This window comes from Suricata suricatta, chromosome 1, assembly GCF_006229205.1.
Source record: "Suricata suricatta isolate VVHF042 chromosome 1, meerkat_22Aug2017_6uvM2_HiC, whole genome shotgun sequence".
NCBI lineage: Eukaryota > Metazoa > Chordata > Mammalia > Carnivora > Herpestidae > Suricata > Suricata suricatta.
This window is the reverse complement of record NC_043700.1, coordinates 37,401,230-37,422,877: the sequence shown is the minus strand read 5'-3', so window position 1 is coordinate 37,422,877 and position 21,648 is coordinate 37,401,230. Positions and strand designations below refer to the sequence as shown.

The window sequence follows — 21,648 nt, the reverse complement described above, 5'->3', positions numbered from 1 at the left end:
ACAAACTTAAAACAAATTAAAAAGGGAATTTAGAAAAAGATAAGCAAGTTAAACCAAAGAAAGTAGACAACAGGAAATAATGATAAGGGCAGAAATCAATGCAATAGAAAAGGAGATAGAAGAAATTAATAAAGCTACAAGTTGGGTTTTTCTGGGGAAAAAATAAAATTGATAAACTCCTAATAAGATTGATCAAGAAGAAAACACAAATTACCAATAGTAGGAATGTCACTACAGATCCTACTGAAATCAAAAGGGCATTAAGAGAATAAGTTATTAATGACTTTATGCCAATAAATTCGACAACTTAATGAAATCGAAAATCGTCTTGAAAAACACAACTTATCAAAACTGACACAGATGAAACAGAAAATATGAATGTTCCTACATCTGTTAAAGAAATTGTTTGTTATCAAAACCCTTCCCACAAAACTCCAGATCTAAATGGCTTCACCGATGAATTCTGTCAAGCACTTAGGAAGATATAATACCAATCCTGCACATACTCTTTGGAAAAATAGAGTAAAAGAGAACACTTCCCAATTCAGTTTTTAAGGCCAACGTAACCCAAACAAAAAAATCAAGTAAGACCAGAAGAGAACATTAAAGGCCATTATCCATCATAAGCATAGCTGTCAGAGTCCTCAAAAGATCGTAGCTACAGCGATATATAAGAAGGGCGATGCATGTGACCGAGTATACTGGGAATGCAAAGGTGCTTTAACATAGGAAAATCATTCCCTGTAATATTACCACTTTAATACATTAAAGGAGAAAAATCATATAATTTTCTTAATATAGATAGAAATGCATCTATATGCATTTATGCAGTTATGTTTGCATTTATCATTCATGATTTTTAAAAAAACCCTAGCAAACTCGAAACAGATGTTCCTCAACATCTTACTTAACTGTGAAATATCAAGTGCTTTGCCCGTGATTAGCAACAATATAAAAGTATCTATCTCCTCTATTACTTCAACATATTGGAGATTCCAGCCAGTACAGTGGGCAAGAAAAAGAAAGGTATAAAGGTTGAAAAACAGCTATTTTCATTCACAGATATGACTGTCTTTATTTGCAGGTATGTATGTGGCTATGTTAGAAAAGCCAGAGGGGACCTCTGGGTGGCTCAGTCAGTTAGGTTTCTGACTCTAGATTTCAGCTCAGGTCATGGTCTTGCAGTTGGTGAGACGAGCCCTGAATTGGACTCTGCAGTAATAGCTCAGAGCCTGGTTGGGATCCTTTCTCTCCCTGTCTCTCTGCCCCTCTCCCAGTCTCTCTCTCAAAATCACTAAAGTTAAAACAAAACAAAAAAAGAGCAGCGTAGCAGATCTCCAAATAGAATAATACCAAAAAACACAAAATACTTAGGGATAAATTTATTGAAAACTGTGCAAGATCATGTTCATAGATCAGAATACTCCTGTATTTTAGGGTTCCAGTTCTCAAATGTGTCTATAGATTCAGTGCAATCCCAATCAAAATCCCAGCAGACTTATTTTTTGATTGAAACTGACAAACTTGATTTTTTCCTTTTTTTTTTTAGTTTATTTATTTTGAGAGAAGGAGAGGGGCAGAGAGAGAGAATGACTTCCGAGCAGGCTCTGCACTGCTAGCACGGAGCCTGATGCCGGGCTCGAAGTTAACCATGAGATCATGATGTGAGCCGAAACCAAGAGCGAGATGCTCAACCAGCTGAGCCCCCCAGGTGCCCTTGGACAAACTTGATTCCAAAATCTATATGGAAGTGCAATCTAGAATAGCCGAAACAGTTTTGAGAAAGACTAATAAAACTGAGCAACTTACCCTCCCTGATAGCAAGACTTTTAAGTAAAGTGACAGTTATCCAGACAGTATTGGCACAAGAGTGGAGAATCCAGAAAAGACCCACACAAACATGGTCTGGTGATTTTCAGTGAAGGCACCAGAGTAATTCTTGGAGAAAGGAAAGCTGAGATGGGGCCAAGACTAAATGGAAAAGTTAAAATGATAACATTTTTTATACGAAAAGGTTTTTGCGATTAGTAGGTAGATTTATTAGGACACTAAAAATTTTCTAGAAGACAAAACCATGACAGTTTTGATCATTATTGAAGCTCTTTAAGGTACATGGGAGATTTGAAAAAAAAAAAAAAAAAGGAATAGCCTAGATCCCTTCAAAATTAAGTGTCTCAGTGAAACAAAAGCAGATCTGGTGGGTAAGACTGGACCTAGCTGACATCAAGACTTATTTTAAAGATCTGTCGTATTGGCATAGAGCTCACCTGGTGGAATGGAATAGAGAACCGAGAAGCGAGTGGTCCTATAATTCAGTGGAGGAAGAATGAATTTATCCAGTAAGTGGTGCTGGGATAATCAATCTAATTGTAAAGGCAACAGAAATGGGATCCCTCATTCACACTACACAAAATTTCCTTAAATTTTAAGATTTAAAAATGGAAACTAAAACTTCCAACCTTTTATAAGAAAATATGGAAAAGATTCTTTGTGCCTTCTAGATAGAGAAGGATTTAGGCTACAGAAAGCATACAACATAAATTCAGTCACATTGAAGTTAAAATACCAACGAAAGATAGCATCATCAAAGGGAAAGGCTAAGCCATAGACTGCAGGAAAGTTGTCCAGCACACAGATTCAACAAAAAGTGAGCATCCGGAACTTTGAAAGAGCTCCTTCAACCCACTGAGAAACAGCCAGCCGCTCACAGAAAAACAGGTAAAGAACAGAACAGATTCACAGAAGCAGAAATCCAGACGGCCACAAACTATTTGAAAAAACTCTCAGAGCCTCCAAGTGGCTCAGTCTGTTAAGCATCCAATTCTTGATTTCAGCTTAGGTCATGATCTTGCAGGTTAATTGATTCAACCTAAAAAGTTTTCTTTTTAGAAAAAAAAAGACTTTCAACCTGTTAGCAATATGGGGACTTGAGATTAAAAAGTAAGCTGCCATTTCACACACATCAGAATGCAGGGATTGTGGAGTAGCAATCCTAGCTACCAGGGTGTGAAGATGCACACCGCCTGTCCGCTTCTGGAGTGTGTGTAAACTCACACCAGCACTCTGGAGACAGTTTGGCTGTTCCGAGTTGAACATCTCATTGCCTAGTTGTATACCTCTTGTAGTTAAATTTCTTATTTCCAACTTGGGTCCTTACCCACTGGGTTATGAATTTCAACCAGATGTTTTCTTTTTTAATGACATAGACTCTAATATTATCATTAACATGAGTGCGCCTCCTGTACAAAGGTTAAATTGTACTTCATGAACCTTTTGTTTTAGATACATAAACGTAAATATGTGTGCACAGCATCTCCATTATTTCTTGCTACTTTTGTCCTCAGGGTAGAGAAGAATTTAGGATCTAAAGAGCACACACCATAAAGGAAAGGATTAAGGTCCTGGTTGGAAAATTATTGCCTGAAGTTTTTTTTTCTACAAGCGCACAAGAAAATGTATATAAGAATGTTTATTTCAGCATTGTTTGTAATAGTGAAAAATTGGAAATCTCCGTGTCCCCCATAAAAGAATGGATAAATGAACTGTGGCATATGTAACATAAACATTAAAAACCAGCCAACTAGAACTATAGGTATTAGTACCAAAAATCGTTTGCAGAAGGATGCATACACCATGATGCCATTTATATAGTAAACTGGAAACTTGTAAAGCTTTCCTCTGTGTTGTTGCATAGAAAAGAAAAATACCACATTCGGGATAATAGTTCCATCAGGGTGACAGAAGAGGACATGGTCTGAAAAGGTGCACAGGAGGCTTCAACTGATTTGTGATACTTTATATCTTTAATTTTTTTTAATGTTTTTATTTATTTTTGAGCTATAGAGAGAGACAGTGAGAGCAGGGAGGGTCAGAGAGACAGGGAGACACAGAACAGGAAGCAGGCTCCAGGCTCTGAGCTAGCTGTCAGCACAGAGCCCGATGTGGGGCTTGAACCCACGAACTGTGAGATCATGACCTGAGCCGAAGCCGGACACTCAACCAACTGAGCCACCCAGGCGCCCCATACTTTATATCTTTAAAACAAAGTGTTAACATTTTATAGAGCTGAGAGTTGAGCACAGTGGTATTTGTAATGTTCTCCATGTAATTTTCTATACATTTGAAATGTTTTATAAAAAGCATTTAAGCAAGATTAGGAAAGAAGATCGGTACGTGAAATCCAGAGACCCTTCAAAAACCAGTTTCATCATCACTAAACATCATCATGGTTTAACTGTGTTTGAAATCATGTGACTGTTGCCTTTTTTTTTTTTTCTGGAAAAAGTCTTAAAACATTTTCATTTCAAAGCTGTTTTCTTTGGTAGTAACAAACATACTGTGGACTTTTGTTAGGTTCAGATCTGAAGCTTCTGCCTTGTACCAGTAAGGCCATCATGCCGTACTGCCTGCATTTAATGTTAGCTTGTTTTAAGGTAAGCTGAAAGTTGATTAGCATGAAAGAAATTTAATTTGGAACATTGTTGTGATGATCTAGAGTGACTTTGTGTAGTGGAGAGAGTACATGAACTAGGAATTAACAAATACTAATTGTGGATTGTCCTGAGCACTCAAGAGTAGGAGATGACCCCCATCCTCGAGCAGTGTACAAATAATCGTGGGACAGTTATCCAGATAGCCTGCCGTAGTGATGTTCAGTAAATGCGTTATGCATTAATATGTCAGAATATATTAGCTAGAAGAAGAGAATACAAATGCCATTGGGTTCGTAGAGGGATGGTGAGTTTATTATCCTAAAGATGTGAGGGGTGAAAGCGTTTTCACGTGTTAGGACGACCACCAGCAGAGGTGCAGCGGAGCTGGGCGCGGTTAAAGACTGCTGGAAAACCGCCAGGCCTGTGACTGCAGGGGGAGCGGAACTCCAGCATGCATTTCACCAAGGTTTGTGAGCAGGAGAACCGCAGTCCTGGGTCTCTGCTTTGGAGCCATAATTCCAAGACTAAACTCATGGTCAGAATCACCCGGGGAGACAGAAACCATTTGAAATGTGATTTAAAGCCTCACTGCTCATTTAGAACAAAAGGTCTTTTTGCCATTTCTTCAATTCACACTCCTGCTTCCTTCTTGTTGCTCACTGCCTTTCTTCTCCCCAGTCCACGTTCTCCTCAAACCCTCCTCTCCGACAAGGCTTGTCGCCCACCCTCACCCACAACTGTCCCCTTAAAAGAAATCCCCAGACTCCTCTCTCTGATTTGCAGAACCACTCAACTTCTCTTGCCCTTATCTCAAGATCAAAGCTTCCAGGCCACCATGCATGTCCAGCTCCCGTCAGGATGCTCATGGAGTGCACTGCTAGGGACCTTGTTTACAGCACAGAGGTTTCTTTGGTTAGGACCCATCCCCCTTAGAAGGCAGTTGTGATGTTTGCAAAGAAAGTGTGATATTTTGTTCCCTGTATCACATATTTTCATTCAGCAGCTTTTTTTTAATCTTTATTTTATTTTTGAGAGAGACAGAAGTGCAAGCAGGGGAGGGGCAGAGAGAGAGGGAGACACAAAACCTAAAGCAGGCTCCCGGCTCTGAGCTGTCAGCATAGAGCCCTATGTGGGGCTCAAACCCACGAACTAAGATCATGACCTGGGCCAAGGGTCAGATGCTCAACTGACTGAGCCACCCCCAGGTGCCTCCTACAGCAGCATTTCTTAAGGAAGTGATATTTGTTACATTTAAGATCACCCCGTGATTTCCTTTTCCCTCTGAGTCTGCACAAATCCTTGTCTTGCAGCTGCGAGCTTTCACTGACAGCAGGGACGACATGGCACTGGGGCATGTGATCGTCTTGCTTCAGCAAGAGTGGCCACGGGGAGAGAATCTCTTCTTGAAAGCTGTCAATAAGATTTGCCAACAAGGAAATTTCCAATATGAGAATTTTTTCAATTATGTTACAAGTATCCTTTTTCTTATTTAAGCCTAAGAAATTCTGACTTTTTTTTTGTTTGTTTTTTAGAATGAACACGTGGTAAAAAAAAAAAGGAACCATTCTAGGTAGAAATAATGGTTTTCTCTGGGGGGAAGAGAGACAGAATGGTGATTAAAAATGGGACCATGGCAGTTATGCCATAAGTCATAAAAGGCTGCACAGGTGATACAAGGAATCAGGAATATTGGTAGCCCAAGTCCATTTGCCACTTGGGAAGGTACCCAAGATGCCTAAATTAATAACCTTCAGGTTCCCGACAGGCCCAGAATGGCTGGTGAGGCCATAGAATATAGTAGTTCATTAGCCTTCATCTACTGGCAGGGGGCCTCCTGCGGCCACTCCTAGGGCCCTGACTGTCCCCTGGGGTCAGCTGTTGGCGCACCATGTCACAGCTGTGACAGCTGCCACTGAGTGACCACCAAACATGCGTGCAGCCCAGTGGTTGTTTCTGACAATGGGGAGTATTTCATACTGTTAGGAAAAGACCAGCCTTGGTGTGAGGAATGTGCTGTGCTTGTCCATGCTCCTAAAACAGTATTTCTTAACGGTTTTCGGGGATACACACCCCCACCATCTCTTTCATTTCTTATTAAGAAAAAAGATTTTGCTGGGGTGTCTGGGTGGCTCAGTCACCCAGGTCTTGATCTCAGGGTTATGAGTTCAAGCCCTACATGAGGCTCCATGCTGAGCATGAGGCCTACTTAAAAAACAAACAGATTTTGCTCTTATGACCATACAGAATCTCTTTTATTAGCATCTGTATGAGAAACATGTTTATCTCTATGAGGTGGTTTGGTTGGTATAAGAATCCCTAATTGGCAATAAGACAGACCTGGGTTCCAGGACTGACTCGAGCTGGCGACTGGCGATGGGCACGGAGGGCAGGGCGCTTGTTTCCACACGTGGTTGACCTGAATGCGGCCTGCAGATATCGATATGCTGGAGGAATTCGCCTACTTAAGAACTCAGGAAGGTGGGAAAGTCCATCTGGAATTACTGCCCAATCAAGGAATGCTGATCAAGTAAGCGTGCTGCCCGCTCGTCCATGCCAAGTGCTAGCCTTTTGTATGTCTGTAGGAAACACTTGTAAGTTTCCTGTCTTTCAGAAATTTTATAGAAAGGAATCCAAACCTGGTCTCTGTCTTTGAGAGCAGATTTGATTCTCGGTACCTTCCGAAACTTGGTGTTTCCTTAAATACATTTCTGATAAAACGTTGTTTAAGTTGGAGTATCTCTGTCACTTTTGAAACCTTTTCACTAAACAGAATTCTCATTCATGATCTTTTTCTTTCCATAATTTGCAGGCTAAACCTATAAATTTCTAATTAGAGAATATTTCTAATAGAGCCATGCTTAATTAAAGTTGTGTTGAATTAGGGAAAACTACAGACTTTATTTATAAACTGCACTTGGGTTTCAGTGTTTCTTTGAAGCCTTCCTAAGCAGTCATTGCTTACATAGCCCCAGGGACAGTAGCCGGGTCTAGTGTCCCCATGCAAAACACACCTGCCCAAGGACGTAATGGTGGGGCGCCTGGTCTCAGGCGTGCCTTCCCACACCTGGATAAAGTTAGTGACCATTTATGATTTTTAAATAGCTCATAAATCTTGCTTTTATCCTTCAGTACTGTAAATGCCACGTGTAGTTTTATTTTCATACTTCCTCCTTTGCGTCCTGCATACTCAGCATGGCTGTGAGTCAATGTCAGAGTCACTGCAAGAGACTGAGCCCTGAGTGAGAAGGGAGTGTTGCTAAGGCTGAAAACATTTTCCTTTTTCTGTCAATTTTGAAATGAACAAATTTTCAGTTGTTGAGAGCGAAAATCCACATCTTGTTCTATCTTTGTAGAGCCTTAGAGATGTTGAGAGGGAAGTATGAGATGTTCATTCTGGATATATGTCACCTTGGTGATCTGGGGCATAGCAGACATTACTCCTGTTGAGAAGAGGCTCTTCTGGAATCCCTTCCTAAATATGGGAAGATTAAATAGGGTTTTTGCCCTTCATCTTATAAATATTATTAATATTCTAAATATTTAAGAGAACAGAATACTCTCCTGTAAGAACACAAGACCTTGACGCGGTAGGCTGCTAAGGCGAGGCGGGCTGACGTGCTCCTCCTGTCTCCATTCCCTTCGTAAGACCACAGGAATCAAAAATTATGGGGGAAATAATTGCATCGTTAAAATACTCTTAACAGCATTTGAGAATAAAGATGACTGATAGGGGAGCTTATGTGACGCCTTTTGTGGGCTTAAAAAAAAGATTTCTAGGCTTTTAGGTTGGATATACAAAACATATCTATTATTAATAGCTTTTTAGTTAGTTCACATTAACACTGTCCAAATTCACCATAATCTAGAAACAGCCTTAGTAGAATCAACTCCATTTACTTAGGGTTACACTTCCAGGTGACCTCTCACTGCAGATAATGCTTAACTGTTTGCGGCGATGTGAGGGAACAGGCTGTTAAAAAGTCTACAGTTGGATCTCAGATTTCATTATACTGAACCTTTCTTCTGTAGGCAGTTTGTATTGAGCTGAACAGTGACCTGGTTAGCTGAGATGACCCCTAGGACAAGGAGCGAACGCAGGGGCTCTTCAGCACCCGGATGATACCATTGCAGGGGCTGTTAGGGGAAGGCAGGGACCGGCACATGCACGTCTAGGCTTTGAGAGACAATCCAAGCTCCCCCGCCTCCGTCATTATAAACCTTAATTTCTTCTAACTCCCTGTACAAGACCATTAAGCCTCTGGGGAAACCTGCTGTTCTGTCAGTGTGGAAGCAGGAATAGGGATTGTTACTTAGTATTGGGAATTTGTATTGGGAATTTGCCCAGTCTCCGGTGTGTGAGTCTCAAAGTTCATTTGAAACCTGCATTCAGATTACTTACATTTAAACTACAGCAGGAGAATCAAGCTGCGAAAGCCAGAGAGCTTGTCTGAGGAGGCTGGGATTCGAATCTTGAGTAAAACTATCTATAGTCCTTTTCCAAATAAATATAGTTCCAAATAAATACTCTGAAGCCATCGCAGACCTTTTGGGGGGTGCACTAAATCTTGGTTACAAAATTCTGCAAAGTCCTGGGTCCCAGATCTTTTTATCTCCTCCATCTGTTCCTTTTCTCAATACTTTTTGAAATTCAGGCTCAACCTTTCTTTCTTTATCAAACACACCGCACCGCCAGCTCAGGCCCCACAACCCCCCCCCCCCCCCCCCCCCCCCCCGGCCCTAGGCGCCTTGGTAGTGCCTCTTCTGTTGGAGGCCTCAGTCCTGGCAAAGGTGCTTACCAGAAATCCCCGGGTTCATCCCTGGGATTGGCGGGCACCTGAGCAGAGTGGAGTGAAGGAGGCTGGATTTGAAAATGTGTCTTCTCACATGTTAGCCCCACTGCTGTTCAGTTGTGTCCCGACATCCTCTTCCTGGGTGGTGACTTTTACACCAGATGTCGAGTGGGCGGAGCTCAGGGCCCCAGAACAAGACGCTCTGGACATGCCCCAGCAGCAGGTGTAGGGAGAAGGCTGCTAGCTTCTCCCATCCTCCCAAAAGACACTGCTGTTGCCAGGGGCCCCATGGAAGGTCAGGGGTTTTTGCATAGTCTGTTCCAGTCTTGTGCATTTTCTCTGGCGTGTTGTTTTTGCAGTGCAGGGTGAGTCGGTGTGGGTGTTTGAATGCTGCTGTTTGCTGTTTTTTAAAGGCCTTCTAGCCCTCCCATGGGGTTACTGCAGCAGGAATTCTTACCTGTGCTTCAGCCCAGCATACAGACTGCTGACAGGTACCAAGTGGAAAACACCTGCTCATAGTGTGCGTTTTGTCCACATGTTGTACTGCCCATGGTTTTCAGCTCTCTGTGCCTCAGTGCTCTTTTTCATGCTTTATTTATTTTTTTAATTTGTTCTGCATTCCTTGGCAAACCATCTGGTTGTAATATTGTAACATTTCTTATTTTTTTCCATAAGTTGCCAGTGTTTTTGTGTTCGATTTAAAAATCATTATGGATCTGGGGAAAAAATGGAAGTTATATAAAAAAACTGTTAGATTAAAGTCCACATTAGTTTAGGTACTAGACTGTGCTCTCTTGATAAAAGGCATTCTTTCATAAATATATAAGGATGCTGAGCTTATTTTAAATAAACTTTTATTCGTGGGTTTTCATCTTAGTGACCAGTGTTGATGTCTAACTGGGCCTTAGCACAGTATTTCCCTGCCAGCGATACTGATTTTCAGCTTCCCTGTACAAACTGAAAATATGTGGGATGCTGCCTTTATTAGCTGATTTATCATGCCCTTAACCCACAAAAGCTAACTAATTCTCTTCTTCATCCAAACTTACCAGAGCGATAGAGACAGATAGATGTGTAATTGAGATGTACTGCTTTATGTATAGAAACAATGCCATTGAGCCATGAAGAACAGGATACGTATTTTATTATATTTTTACTGGTGTTAAGGGAAGAGTCTGCTTTGAGCTTTCAAAGCCTGTTAGCTTGCTGTCTGCAAATACCAGTAATTTCCAGTTGGTCAGCGGGTTGGCTCCCATTTGAGGTTGCAGTCCGGGACCCAGAAAAGAGGATCCCAGGGCTGCTGAAATGGGTCTACGTCTGTTCCCAGTGTGACTCATGGCCTCAGCCTCACCGACACTGTGCCCTTAGTACTGAGTTAACCAGCTGACTCCTCGGGAAATGTCCACAAAGAACCCTGTGTTTCCTCCATGGCACCGCCACTGTTTTACTGTGTGGTTCTTTAAAATGCCTATGGGCGTTGTAGAATGTCCTGTAGTGTCTTTACTAGTCTGACAGAGGGTAGTTTTTTTTTCTTCTTCTGTTGCATTGCAACTTTTTGACTTCTGTTGTATTTATTTTATATGATAATACAAGATTTCAAAAAACAGGAACATTTTAGAATGGTTTCGACAGTTTTATTTTGGCCAGTATGTAAACTAAAATCCGTGTTAGTGTGTCTGAGGGAAGTGAGGCAGTAGACGTGAGGAATGGAGGTGCCCTCTATTGGTCAAAACCTACTACATTACTCACCTGGTAGTGAAAACTCCTTTCCTCTTAACCCATTGAGTTTTGCTCAATTTTTCTTCTCCTTTCTTCATTTTGGTGCCTTAAGTTTTCTGGGATTTTCTGGGATTTTTTTTTTTTTTTTTTTTTTTTTTTGTGAGCTCCGCAGCACAACTTCTGGGTGTAGCCAGAGACTTTGCGAGCACTCCCGCTGAGCCTTCCACAAACATGCCCGTGTCCTGAGTGGTGGGGACCACATCTGGTCCCCAGTAGGCTTTTGCAGGCCACTGGCTGTTCTTTGGCGATTTTGCTTCCCTCTTCCCACCCCTGCCAGACTCTTGTTTTGGGACCTCCAGCCCCTACGGCTGCTTCTCACACAGATCAAGTCTGGGTGGCTCGGCACTTCGCGGAGCTGGCCTGTTCTGGCATCACCGGGAGAGAGACGCGCTCGGAACCCCAGTGGCCGTATACCAGCCGGGGCCCCTCTGCGCCCGAACACAAGTGTGGTGACTGGCTCATTCCGCTGTCCCTCCGCCCTCGGCTGGCCGGTCTGGACATGAGCTGTGTGGCCGTGCGGACTGGACCCGCACGAGTCAGCCCAGGGATGCACACGTTAGCGTCAGAGCTGCAAGAGTGCAGAAGCAAAGCGGGTGGCGTTTTACCGGATGTTTGGATGTTTCAAAGAGACTTTTATGGAGTGGGGCAAATGTCTGTCTAGTTTTAAGTCTTTCTGAGAAGGAATGGGCAGAGGGGTTGTTGGTTAGGGCTTTTCTTCCTTTTTTAAATGTTTGGCTTATACTTAGATTTCAGTCAGGTTTTCCCTTGCTTCAGAAACACTGACCGGTGAGGCCGGCACTAACTGGGGTATCTGCCTGTTTCCCTGTCGCCGCCCTCAGGCACCACACGGTCACTCGGGGCATCACCAAGGGCGTGAAGGAGGACTTCCGCCTGGCCATGGAGCGCCAGGTGTCGCGCTGCGGCGAGAACTTGACGGTGGTGCTGCACAGGTTCTGCATCAACGAGAAGATCTTGCTGCTTCAGACTCTGGCCTGACCGGAGCCCTTTCCACCAGAGGAAGGAGCTCAGAGCCGTGGGACTGTTTTTGTGGAGCGATAAACCGCTCTTACAAAGAAGAAAACCATCTGAGTTCTGACTCCTTGGTTGCTTAAAAGTAGTTCCCAAGAGCCTGAGAAGCTATTTCTATTTTTAAGAGTCATTTTTTGTAATTTTTGTAAAACACAAGAGCCTGTTTTGTAAATAAAAGTCATCCTAAATTTTGGAGCTTTTAAAATTTTATTTCAGTTTTGGGAGATTCTGAACAAGAGTATACTTTACTTACAGGGATATTATTCATGACCTCAAGGTTTTCTTTTCCATGTTAGGTATTACACATCAACATACTTTCAGACCTTTTCATTCAGGAAGTTTTAATACCAAAACCTTTATACCAAAATGAACCTGAGTAAACTTCCAGGGGGGGGGGGGGCAAGGCACCTCTTCCCTCCTGCCCAGCTGCCGGCCCTGCCCTTTCCTGCCCTGCCCTGGGGCACGCTAACTCCTCTGTGCCTCCGGCTCCCGGGAAATCTGTGGAAGAACGCCTGCCAGGTCCCAAGTGCTCGCCCGTTTATTTAGCTCTTGGGTTTATTTCCTTCTTTGCTGTCCTGCAATATGTCAGGTAAACACATATTGTTTCTAGAGGCTAAGAATGAGAGGAGTAGGTAAGAAGTTACCCGGTGACTGTGCATTAAAAATTTTAGATACACAGTTGACCCTTAATTGATGTAGGGGCCCCAAAGGGGTGCCGGCATGCCCCCCACTTACTGCACAAAATCCACATACAACTCTGACTCCCCCAAAACTTATCTAACAAACAACTCTTGACTAGAAGCTTTACCGATAATATAAACTGGTAGCATGTATTTTGTATATGTATTATATACTATATTTTTTAACAGAGAGGAATTATTTTTCAATTATCCAGTTATTTTTTTATTAATTTTTAAAAATTTACATCCAAGTTAGCATATAGTGCAACAATGATTTCAGGAGTAGATACCTTAATGCCCCTCACCCATTTAGCCCATCCCCTCCCCCAACCTCTCCAATAACCCTCTGTTTGTTCTCTATATTTAGTGTCTTTTAGTTTTGTCCCCCTCTCTGTTTTTATATTATTTTTGCTTCCCTTCCCTTTGCTTCATCTGTTTTGTATTAAAGTCCTCATTTGAGTGAAGTCATATATTTGTCTTTCTCTGACTAATTTTGCTTAGCATGATACCCTCTAGTTCCATCCATGTAGTTGCAAATGACTACATTCTTAAAGCACCCTAGAGGGACCCGTGGGTGCCTCAGTCCATGAAGTGTCTGACTTGATTTTAGCCCAGGTCATAATCTCATGGTATGTGAGTTCAGGCGCTGCCTGATAGTGTGGAGCCTACTGGGGATTCTTTCCCGTTCTCTCTCCCCCCCCCCCCCCCCCCCCCCTCTCTCTCTCACCTCTCTCTCCTCTCTCTGCCCCTCCCTCGTTCACACTTGCATGCTTGGGCTCTCATCTCTCTCTCAAGATAAATCTAGGAAAAAAGCTAAAGAAAATACTATTAAAATCATAAGAAAAATACATTTACAGTACTGTCCCATAAAAAAATCCGTGTACAAATGGACCAGTGCTTTTCAAACCTGTGTTGTTCAAGGGTCAACTATATTAAAGTCAATAAAGTGGTTTAAGTAATAGACCTCTACTCTCAGAAAATACTTCACCCGGTTCATTTTAAAGCTTTTGTCAATTAGTTGATTACAAATATATAAACCATCCTGTTTTTAATAATTCAGTGGTGCCCTCCTGTGGGAAGAATTGCAGGGCAAATGGTCAGAGAGCAAAACGGCAACTCGGACCAAGTTTGCAGACAAGGCAGGGGCCAAGAGGGGGGCAGACCTTTGGCACTTGAGGACCCATCCAAACCCATCTGCAGACGGCTTCAGGCAGCTTAGGTCCGTGGACCCAGGATGGCCTAGACGCCCCCCCCTCCTTAAAATGCCTGCCTGAGAAAGCTGCACACCCGGAATTTGTTCCAGCCAGAACGCGGTGATTGCAGATTGATGCGCAGATAGGCCTCTGAAACCCCCTTACGAGCAGTTATTTTTAGAATGTTGGCAATTATAAATCCTTCCGCTGCCCTTTGAGATGTAAAATTACCACCCAAAACTGTCTTTAAGGACCCAGAGCTGCCTCTGAAATGTAAATACCCAGGAGGCTGAGGGCCTCATTTAGGTGGGCCCTTTGCACTTGCCACCACCACCTCCCATCACAAAGACAGGAAAAGTGCCAATTCAAACCCTGACGGTTGCACAGACCGACCCTGTCACACCCTTGGCTTTCTAGCACACCTGGCCTTTAAAGTCTCCAGCGTTTTTTTCCTAGGAAATGAGTTGAGTTCACACCAGCCTCCACTGCAGCAGCATTACCAAGTCTGCCCTCAGCTCTTCGTCGGCATGGCTTTGTTCCTCTTGACCAGGACGGGCATCACCTGGGATGTGTTACGCGGGTACAGGCAGTCTCCTGGGCAGAGCAGACCCAGGCAGGATTTGGCCAGACGGAGGGACCGGTTTACCAGCTAAACCACCTGTGCAGTTTAATTAAATATCAGAAAGAAAACTACTTCCTGTATCGAAGTAGAAGGGCGTGACTACAAACAACAAATACAAGAATAAACAACCATTGTAAGGACACAGGTCTGAACCAAACAGACTCCATGACAGGCTTTAAGTTCCCCCTCTGATCTAGAACTAACAGGCAGTTACACCTTGCCTAGAGCAAGAGAGAGCACCTTCGCAACACCCAATCTGGGAAGGCCAGCTACCACTCTCCACATTCCTAAGGGTGAGGCCTGCAGATGGAAACTTTAGGTAGAACCCTGTTACCTGATGTTAACGTTAACCCGATAGTCGCCGAACAAGACCCTAGGCTCGCCCTGTAACTGGTGGATTTTAAAGGTACTCTAGGGAGGCCGGCTCTCGCAACTCAAGATGGCGGACGAGAGTGAGACAGCAGTGAAGCCGCCAGCACCGCCGCTGCCGCAGATGATGGAAGGGAACGGAAACGGCCATGAGCACTGCAGCGACTGCGAGAACGAGGAGGACAACAGCTACAGCCGGGGTAGTTTGAGTCCAGCCAATGACACTGGAGCCAAAAAGAAGAAAAAGAAACAAAAAAAGAAGAAAGAGAAAGGCAGTGAGACAGATTCAGCCCAGGATCAGCCTGTGAAGATGAACTCTTTGCCCGCAGAGAGGATCCAGGAAATACAGAAGGCCATTGAATTGTTTTCAGTGGGTCAGGGACCTGCCAAAACCATGGAGGAGGCTCGTAAGCGCAGCTATCAGTTCTGGGACTCCCCACACTGGGGGAAGTGGTGAACACCCACGGGCCTGTGGAGCCTGACAAAGACAACATCCGCCAGGAGCCCTACACCCTGCCCCAGGGCTTCACCTGGGGTGCCTTGGACCTGGGGGACCGTGGTGTGCTGAGAGAACTCTACGGCCTCCTGAACGAGAACGATGTGGAGGATGACGACATGTTCCGCTTTGACTACTCCCCGGACTCTCTGCTGCGGGCGCTCCGGCCGCCTGGCTGGCTCCCCCAGTGGCACTGCGCGGTTCGAGTGGTCTCGAGTCGGAAACTGGTTGGGTTCATCAGTGCCATCCCAGCAAACATCCACATCTATGACACAGAGAAGAAGATGGTGGAGATCAACTTCCTGTGTGTCCACAAGAAGCTTCGCTCCAAGAGGGTGGCTCCGGTCCTGATCTGGGAGATAACCCCACGAGTTCACCTGGAGGGCATCTTCCAAGCTGTTTACACGGCCGGTGTGGTGTTACCAAAGCCTGTCGGCACCTGCAGGTACTGGCATTGGTCCCTAAACCCACGGAAGCTGATTGAAGTGAAGTTCTGCCACCTGAGCAGAAACATGACCATGCAGCGTACCATGAAGCTCTACCGACTGCCAGAGACTCCCAAGACAGCTGGGCTGCGACCAATGGAAAAAAAGGACATTCCAGTAGTGCATCAGCTCCTCACCAGGTACCTGAAGCAGTTCCACCTCACACCGGTCATGAGCCAGGAGGAGGTGGAGCACTGGTTCTATCCCCAGGAGAATATCATTGACACTTTTGTGGTGGAGAATGCAAACGGTGAAGTGACAGATTTCCTGAGCTTTTATACGCTTCCCTCCACCATCATGAATCATCCAACCCACAAGAGTCTAAAGGCTGCTTTTTCTTTCTATAATGTCCACACCCAGACCCCCCTCCTAGACCTCATGAGCGACGCCCTTGTTCTCGCCAAAATGAAAGGGTTTGATGTATTCAATGCCCTGGATCTCATGAAGAACGAAACCTTCCTGGAGAAGCTCAAGTTCGGCATAGGAGACGGCAACCTGCAGTATTACCTTTACAACTGGAAGTGTCCCAGCATGGGGGCAGAGAAGGTTGGGCTGGTGTCACAGTAATCAGTTGCCAGTGAGATTCTGGATAAAGCCACTGAGAATTCAAACCAGGAAATGGAACCCCACCACTTGTCGGTCCAATTTTCACAAACGTGAGAATCCCTGGCAAAGGGAACAGAACTGAACCGGCTTTACCAAACCGCCGCTGAACTTGACAATTGTATTGCATTGTGATGGCTGCGCGATGTCACCTCCGGCCGTGTCTCTGGTCTCCCTGTTTTCCAGTTAATCACATCCTTTCGCAGCCGTGATCAAGGGAATGTAACTGCTGAAAACTAGCTCGTGATTGGCATATTATGGAGTTAACGGGTGAATAATAAAAGTATATATATATTAAAAAATATAAAAAATAAAGGTACTCTAAGTGTTGTGATTGGATCCCGCCAAAAGTAACAAATACTCTAGGCAATGTGAATGGTTAAACCTGCTGTCAATAATATTGTGTAATAATGACTGGATCACTGTACCTATGTCACAATTTCTTGTCACTCCCCCTTCCCAAGCCCCATAAAAACCCTGCTCAGCCCTTGTTCGGGGCTCTCAGCACGGATCCACTGCGCTGGCGAAGTATGTGAGCCCGAGCCCGAGCCCGAGCCCGTAATAAATGTCCTTTGCCTTTGCATGCGTGCCTCGGTCTCCCTGGTGGTCTCTGGTCATTGAGGATATTGCGACTTGGGCGTAACACCATAAAAGGTGGGAAAATGCCCAAAACTCATTTCTATACAGAAAGCTCCAATAGACAGGACTGTGGGAAGCCATGTGCTCACCCCTGCCGGGAGTGAGGCCAGCTGTCCTCACAGCCGGCACTTCGGATGGAATTCTGCAAAGGAAAGCCAGAACGATAATGGCATCTTTTGTCAATGGCAGTGTTTTGACATACACAATTAGATCATGATGAGGGAGCTTGGGGTGGGCTAAGGACAGAGCGCAAGCTAGCGCCCAGCCCCCGGGCCCCCCCCCCAAGTAGGATGTGTGTGATATTCCTCTCACTCCTGGCTGCCCTGGGACAGAAGAGAGGAAAAAACAAATGGCTGATAGAGATCAGTCTTACAGGACGTGGGTCTCAAAACAATTACAAGAAAAAGGCAATCTTATCAATAGCCTAATCTCCAGAAACCTATAGACTCAGTTTCCTGAGCCCCATCATCCCTCCTTAGTGATGTGAAGAACAAAAGCAAGAAGGAAATGGCAGGTAAAATTAAATTTCCTCATAACCCGCAGCCCATTGACAAATACTTGAGGCAAATACGTTTTGAGTATAACGTTTGTCCAGGAACCCTTTACAGTCACGTTAATGCCTTACAGGAGGGGAAACAACCTTAGCTTGACACTAGCAAGGCCTCAGGAGTCCTCTCTAGCAAATCAAAGCCCTTCTGGAGGCCTCCCTTTTGTCTTTACCTCCCCCAACTATAATGAGCCAATCTTCACAACCCCAGGGTAGCTCTTTCTGCACAAAGGTCCTGTCCCTGTGCTTTAATAGAATCACTTTTTTTGTTGGGGCGCCTGGGGGGCTCAGTCGGTTAAGCCTCCGACTTCGGCTCAGGTCAGATCTCACGTTCGTGGGTTTGAGCCCCGCGTCGGGCTCTGTGCTGACAGCTAGCTCAGAGCCTGGAACCTGCCTCCGGTTCTGTCTCCTCCTCTCTCAGCCCCTCCCCTTCTCATGCTCTGTCTCTCTCTGTATCAAAAATTTTTAAAAAACATTTAAAAAAAATCACCTTTTGCACCAAAGACATCAAGAATGACTTCCTGGTCCTGGGCTCCAGAACCCCACCATCACCCCAAAACCTCATCGGATAAAGGGGTTTGTGAACTCTTAGGCATTTTATGACCAAAGGTAAACATCTAGCATTTCCATCAACTTTGAATCTGGAAATAATGTAGCCCCCCCAAAAATGTTGTTTTCCAACTAATGCCCCAAAACAGTGTTCACTAAGAGAAATGTTGGTCCACTATACTCGGGAGAAAGTGATAGGGAAAAATCTGTTAGAAGCTGGCCCACAGGACTGGTAAGGAAATCCCGTCCCTGATCAAAGGCTCCCCCTTCAGGGTTCCTCTTTCCCACCTTGCACACATTAATGAGGAATGCGGAAGTAAAGGGCTATAAGTTATTCCCTTGCTGACGCTCAGGTTCAGACCTTTGGAGAGTGATCTCCTCTGAGCCCACCGGCGTAAAATAAACCTCCTCCCTTCCAAACCTCCCGGTGCCGCTTTGTTCTTCCGCCGGGTGATCCAGACCAGATTCCGTAACAAAAACAGATTACGCAAATACACAACTAAAGACAAATTCTAGCAATGGGTTTTCCCACCGAATTTCAAAGTTTAAAGAAAGGTGTGTTAAAATCTCAAAAGCTGAAATTACACCAGAAGTTCATTAATAGGGTCATGGCTGCTACCTTGAATTGTTTTGTGTTTTGAAAGACCTACTCCTAGTTTTTTAAAACTGACAGAGGTCTCTTTCCAAAAAATTTTGATATGTTGGGAAACTTTCTCAAAGTCCATTTGTCTCATTTATTTGGAAAACAGAATTACATTAAAGGAAAAACAAAAATGACTATATTGCAATTTCATCTAAGCCAGCACCCTTTAATACATACTGGATTATTGTACATTTATAAAAGATGCCCTTTACTGGCCAATGTGAAAAGACAAAAAAGTGTAAGAGCAGCAATTTATTTACTTAATTATAAATAGGTGTAAGGACGCAGGTCTGAGCCAAACTGACTCCATGACAGGCTTCAAGTTTCCCCTCTGACCTTGGAGGCCTAGGTGTCGGTTTCTCAAAGTCACTGGAGAATAGAAGGGCACACGTTGCCCAAGGCAGGAGGGACCACCCTTGTCACACTCAATCAGGAAAGGCCAGCTAACACCTTAACATTTCTAAGGGCAGGCCTAAAGATGGAGGCTAAGGCTAGTCATGCCCTACGCGAGGGTCCTGGGCCCACTCTGTGATTGGTCAATACTCTAAATGTTGTGATTCGGTCCCTCCAAAAGTAACAATGTATGGTTAAAGTTACTGCCAATAATAATAGGTGATAATGATTGGACCCTGTACCTGTGTCACAATTTCCTGTAACTCCTCCTTCCCAAAACCCATAAAGGCCCTACCCCGCCTTTGTTCCGGGCTCTCCGCATGGATCCACTGCGCTGGTGAAGTCTGTGAGCCCGAGCTTATAAGCCCGTAATAAATGCCCTTTGCTTTTGCATGCATGACTCGGTCTCCCTGGCGGTCTCTGGTTTTTGGGGACGATATTGAAATCTTGGGCATAACATAGTAATGAGTAACCTAAGTACAAAAAAATGAATGATGTCCAATTATTACATTCGTACTCAAAACCAGCATTTTGGGCTCTGTGAGAGCCCCACCTCGACTTCTCTGCAGGACGCTCTCCCCACTCTGGACTCCGCGTCTCCTCCGAGTAGCCTTACCGTGGGCTGGACAGTCCAGGTTCCCGTCACTGCTGGCCTCACAAGTCAGAGAGGCCCTTCCCCAGTGAGACACGAGGCGAAGGCTGGGAGGCTTCTGGAGAGGGCTTGGGGGCCCTTCCGGGGAGTGTCACGGTCCCTGAGTGTGTGTGGCTGTCATGCCGTGACTTCCCACACAGGGACGTGAGCTGGCTGAGTGCGGGGAGGTGTGCGGGAGCCAGCGCACCTCAGGCCTTAGGGAGGGAAGGCTGAGTCAGGATGTCCTGGTCCTTCCGGCCCCACACACCCTGAGGTACTCCCCCATTCGAGCAATGCTTCCGAATAACTCATCTGGGAGAGACCCACCTAGCTCCCTCTACTTGCCGAGACTGATGATGATGACACAGTGTGACCGTCCACGATGACTCAGAGAGAAGGGGAGCAGCAGCTTCCTCAGTGACTGTCCCCGTACGGACTGTCCCCGTATGCATCAGCTCCAGGAACATTTTCACGGGGCACACCACACACACTCATTTTATCAGCACTTAAAATACTGACAACAAAACCCACCACCATTGCTTTGCTTTAATAAACGTTTATTTAGTGCCTGCTAAGTGCGAGGCAGTGTTTGCACCATGAATATGCAGATGAACAAGGGGTAATTCTTGCCCTTAACAAGCTCACAGTCTAGTGCGAGAAATTAGACGTGTACACAAGTAACTACCATACAAGGCAGAAAGCAATATGCCGTGAGACTGATCCCAGTAGAGTATTATGAGAGGAAGAAAATACTACTTTTGGATGAAAACAGGGAGCAGAGAAGGTGCCTTAAAACTAAAGGGTCTATAGGTCAAGTGTACACAGGAGAAATTTAGGGGGAAAAAGTAAACCCGGAAGACTCCAAAGTCAGAAGCCAGAGGTGCTATGTGCTGAGGCGAGAGGAGGGTGGGCCCAGGGGTGGGCCAGGTGGCTGGAAGACGTGTGCGTGGTTCTATGCACGGTGCCAGGCAAAGCTGTGTAAGGGGTGACCGCGCTCTGCTTTATAAAGCTTAATCTGGAGGCAATGGATAGTGACTTCACAGAAGGAAGGACTGAGGGAGGAGGCCCGTTAAAAAGTGATTACAGGTGCAACTGGGTGGCTCAGTCACTTAAATGTCCAACTTCGGCTCAGGTCATGATCTTGCCATGGGTTCACGAGGTTGAGTCCCACATCCGGCTCTGTGCTGACAGCTCAGAACCTAGAGCCTGCTTCGGATTCTGTGTCTCCCCCCTCTCTGCTCCTCCCCCACTCACACTGTGTCTCTCCCTTTCTCAAAATATAAAGAAGTTAAAAGAAAAAATAATTACAGGAGCCCGGACTAGAGTAACAAGGCAGCCCCAGGGAGAATGAAGGTGTTTGGGATGGAACACAGGATGGAGGGGAGAAGACAAGGGAATGGCTAAATATGGAAAGGGGGTGGGGAGAGCAGGGAAGGGGGGTGACGTGACAGTTTCATTACCTAGAAATAGAGAAAGACTGGTCCACAAGCTAGGAAAACCCAGCCGACAGGTCTGAATGTGGGCAGAGAGGTGGGAAGAAGGGAGGCGGGGTGCTGGCGGGGGGCCAGGCGGAGGGTCCGGCAGGTGGGTACAGTGGGGCTGAGGGTTCAGGGCAGAGGTTCAAGCTGAACACCAGCCGTGGCCCCGTGGAGAGGGCCCCGGGTCACCACCTTTCCTTTCCTCACACGCAGGGTTCTCACAGACATGACGTGTCAGAAGCCTGGCATCACCGAACCGTTCTCCTGCCTTCCCCCCGGGGACACTGCG

The 21,648-nt window shown here is 45.2% G+C and overlaps 1 protein-coding gene and 1 pseudogene across 5 annotated transcripts in view; both read left to right on the top strand.

The window, feature by feature from the left end:
- Positions 1-12,239, top strand: part of INTS10 (integrator complex subunit 10) — a 32,430-nt gene extending 20,191 nt beyond the window's left edge. For 4 of the 5 annotated variants that reach the window (XM_029936802.1, XM_029936791.1, XM_029936814.1 and 1 more), the window contains 5 exons: positions 4,354-4,433; positions 5,744-5,906; positions 6,867-6,960; positions 9,637-9,714; positions 11,842-12,239. In XM_029936802.1, the coding sequence (XP_029792662.1) occupies positions 4,354-4,433; positions 5,744-5,906; positions 6,867-6,960; positions 9,637-9,714; positions 11,842-11,998 (572 nt within the window). In that variant the 3' untranslated portion in view covers positions 11,999-12,239. The remainder of the gene's footprint in view (positions 1-4,353; positions 4,434-5,743; positions 5,907-6,866; positions 6,961-9,636; positions 9,715-11,841) is intronic. The other variant, XM_029936798.1, reaches the window with a different exon arrangement.
- Positions 12,240-14,950: 2,711 nt separating this feature from the next.
- On the top strand, positions 14,951-16,774 carry LOC115289538 (annotated as a pseudogene).
- Positions 16,775-21,648: the final 4,874 nt, after the last annotated feature.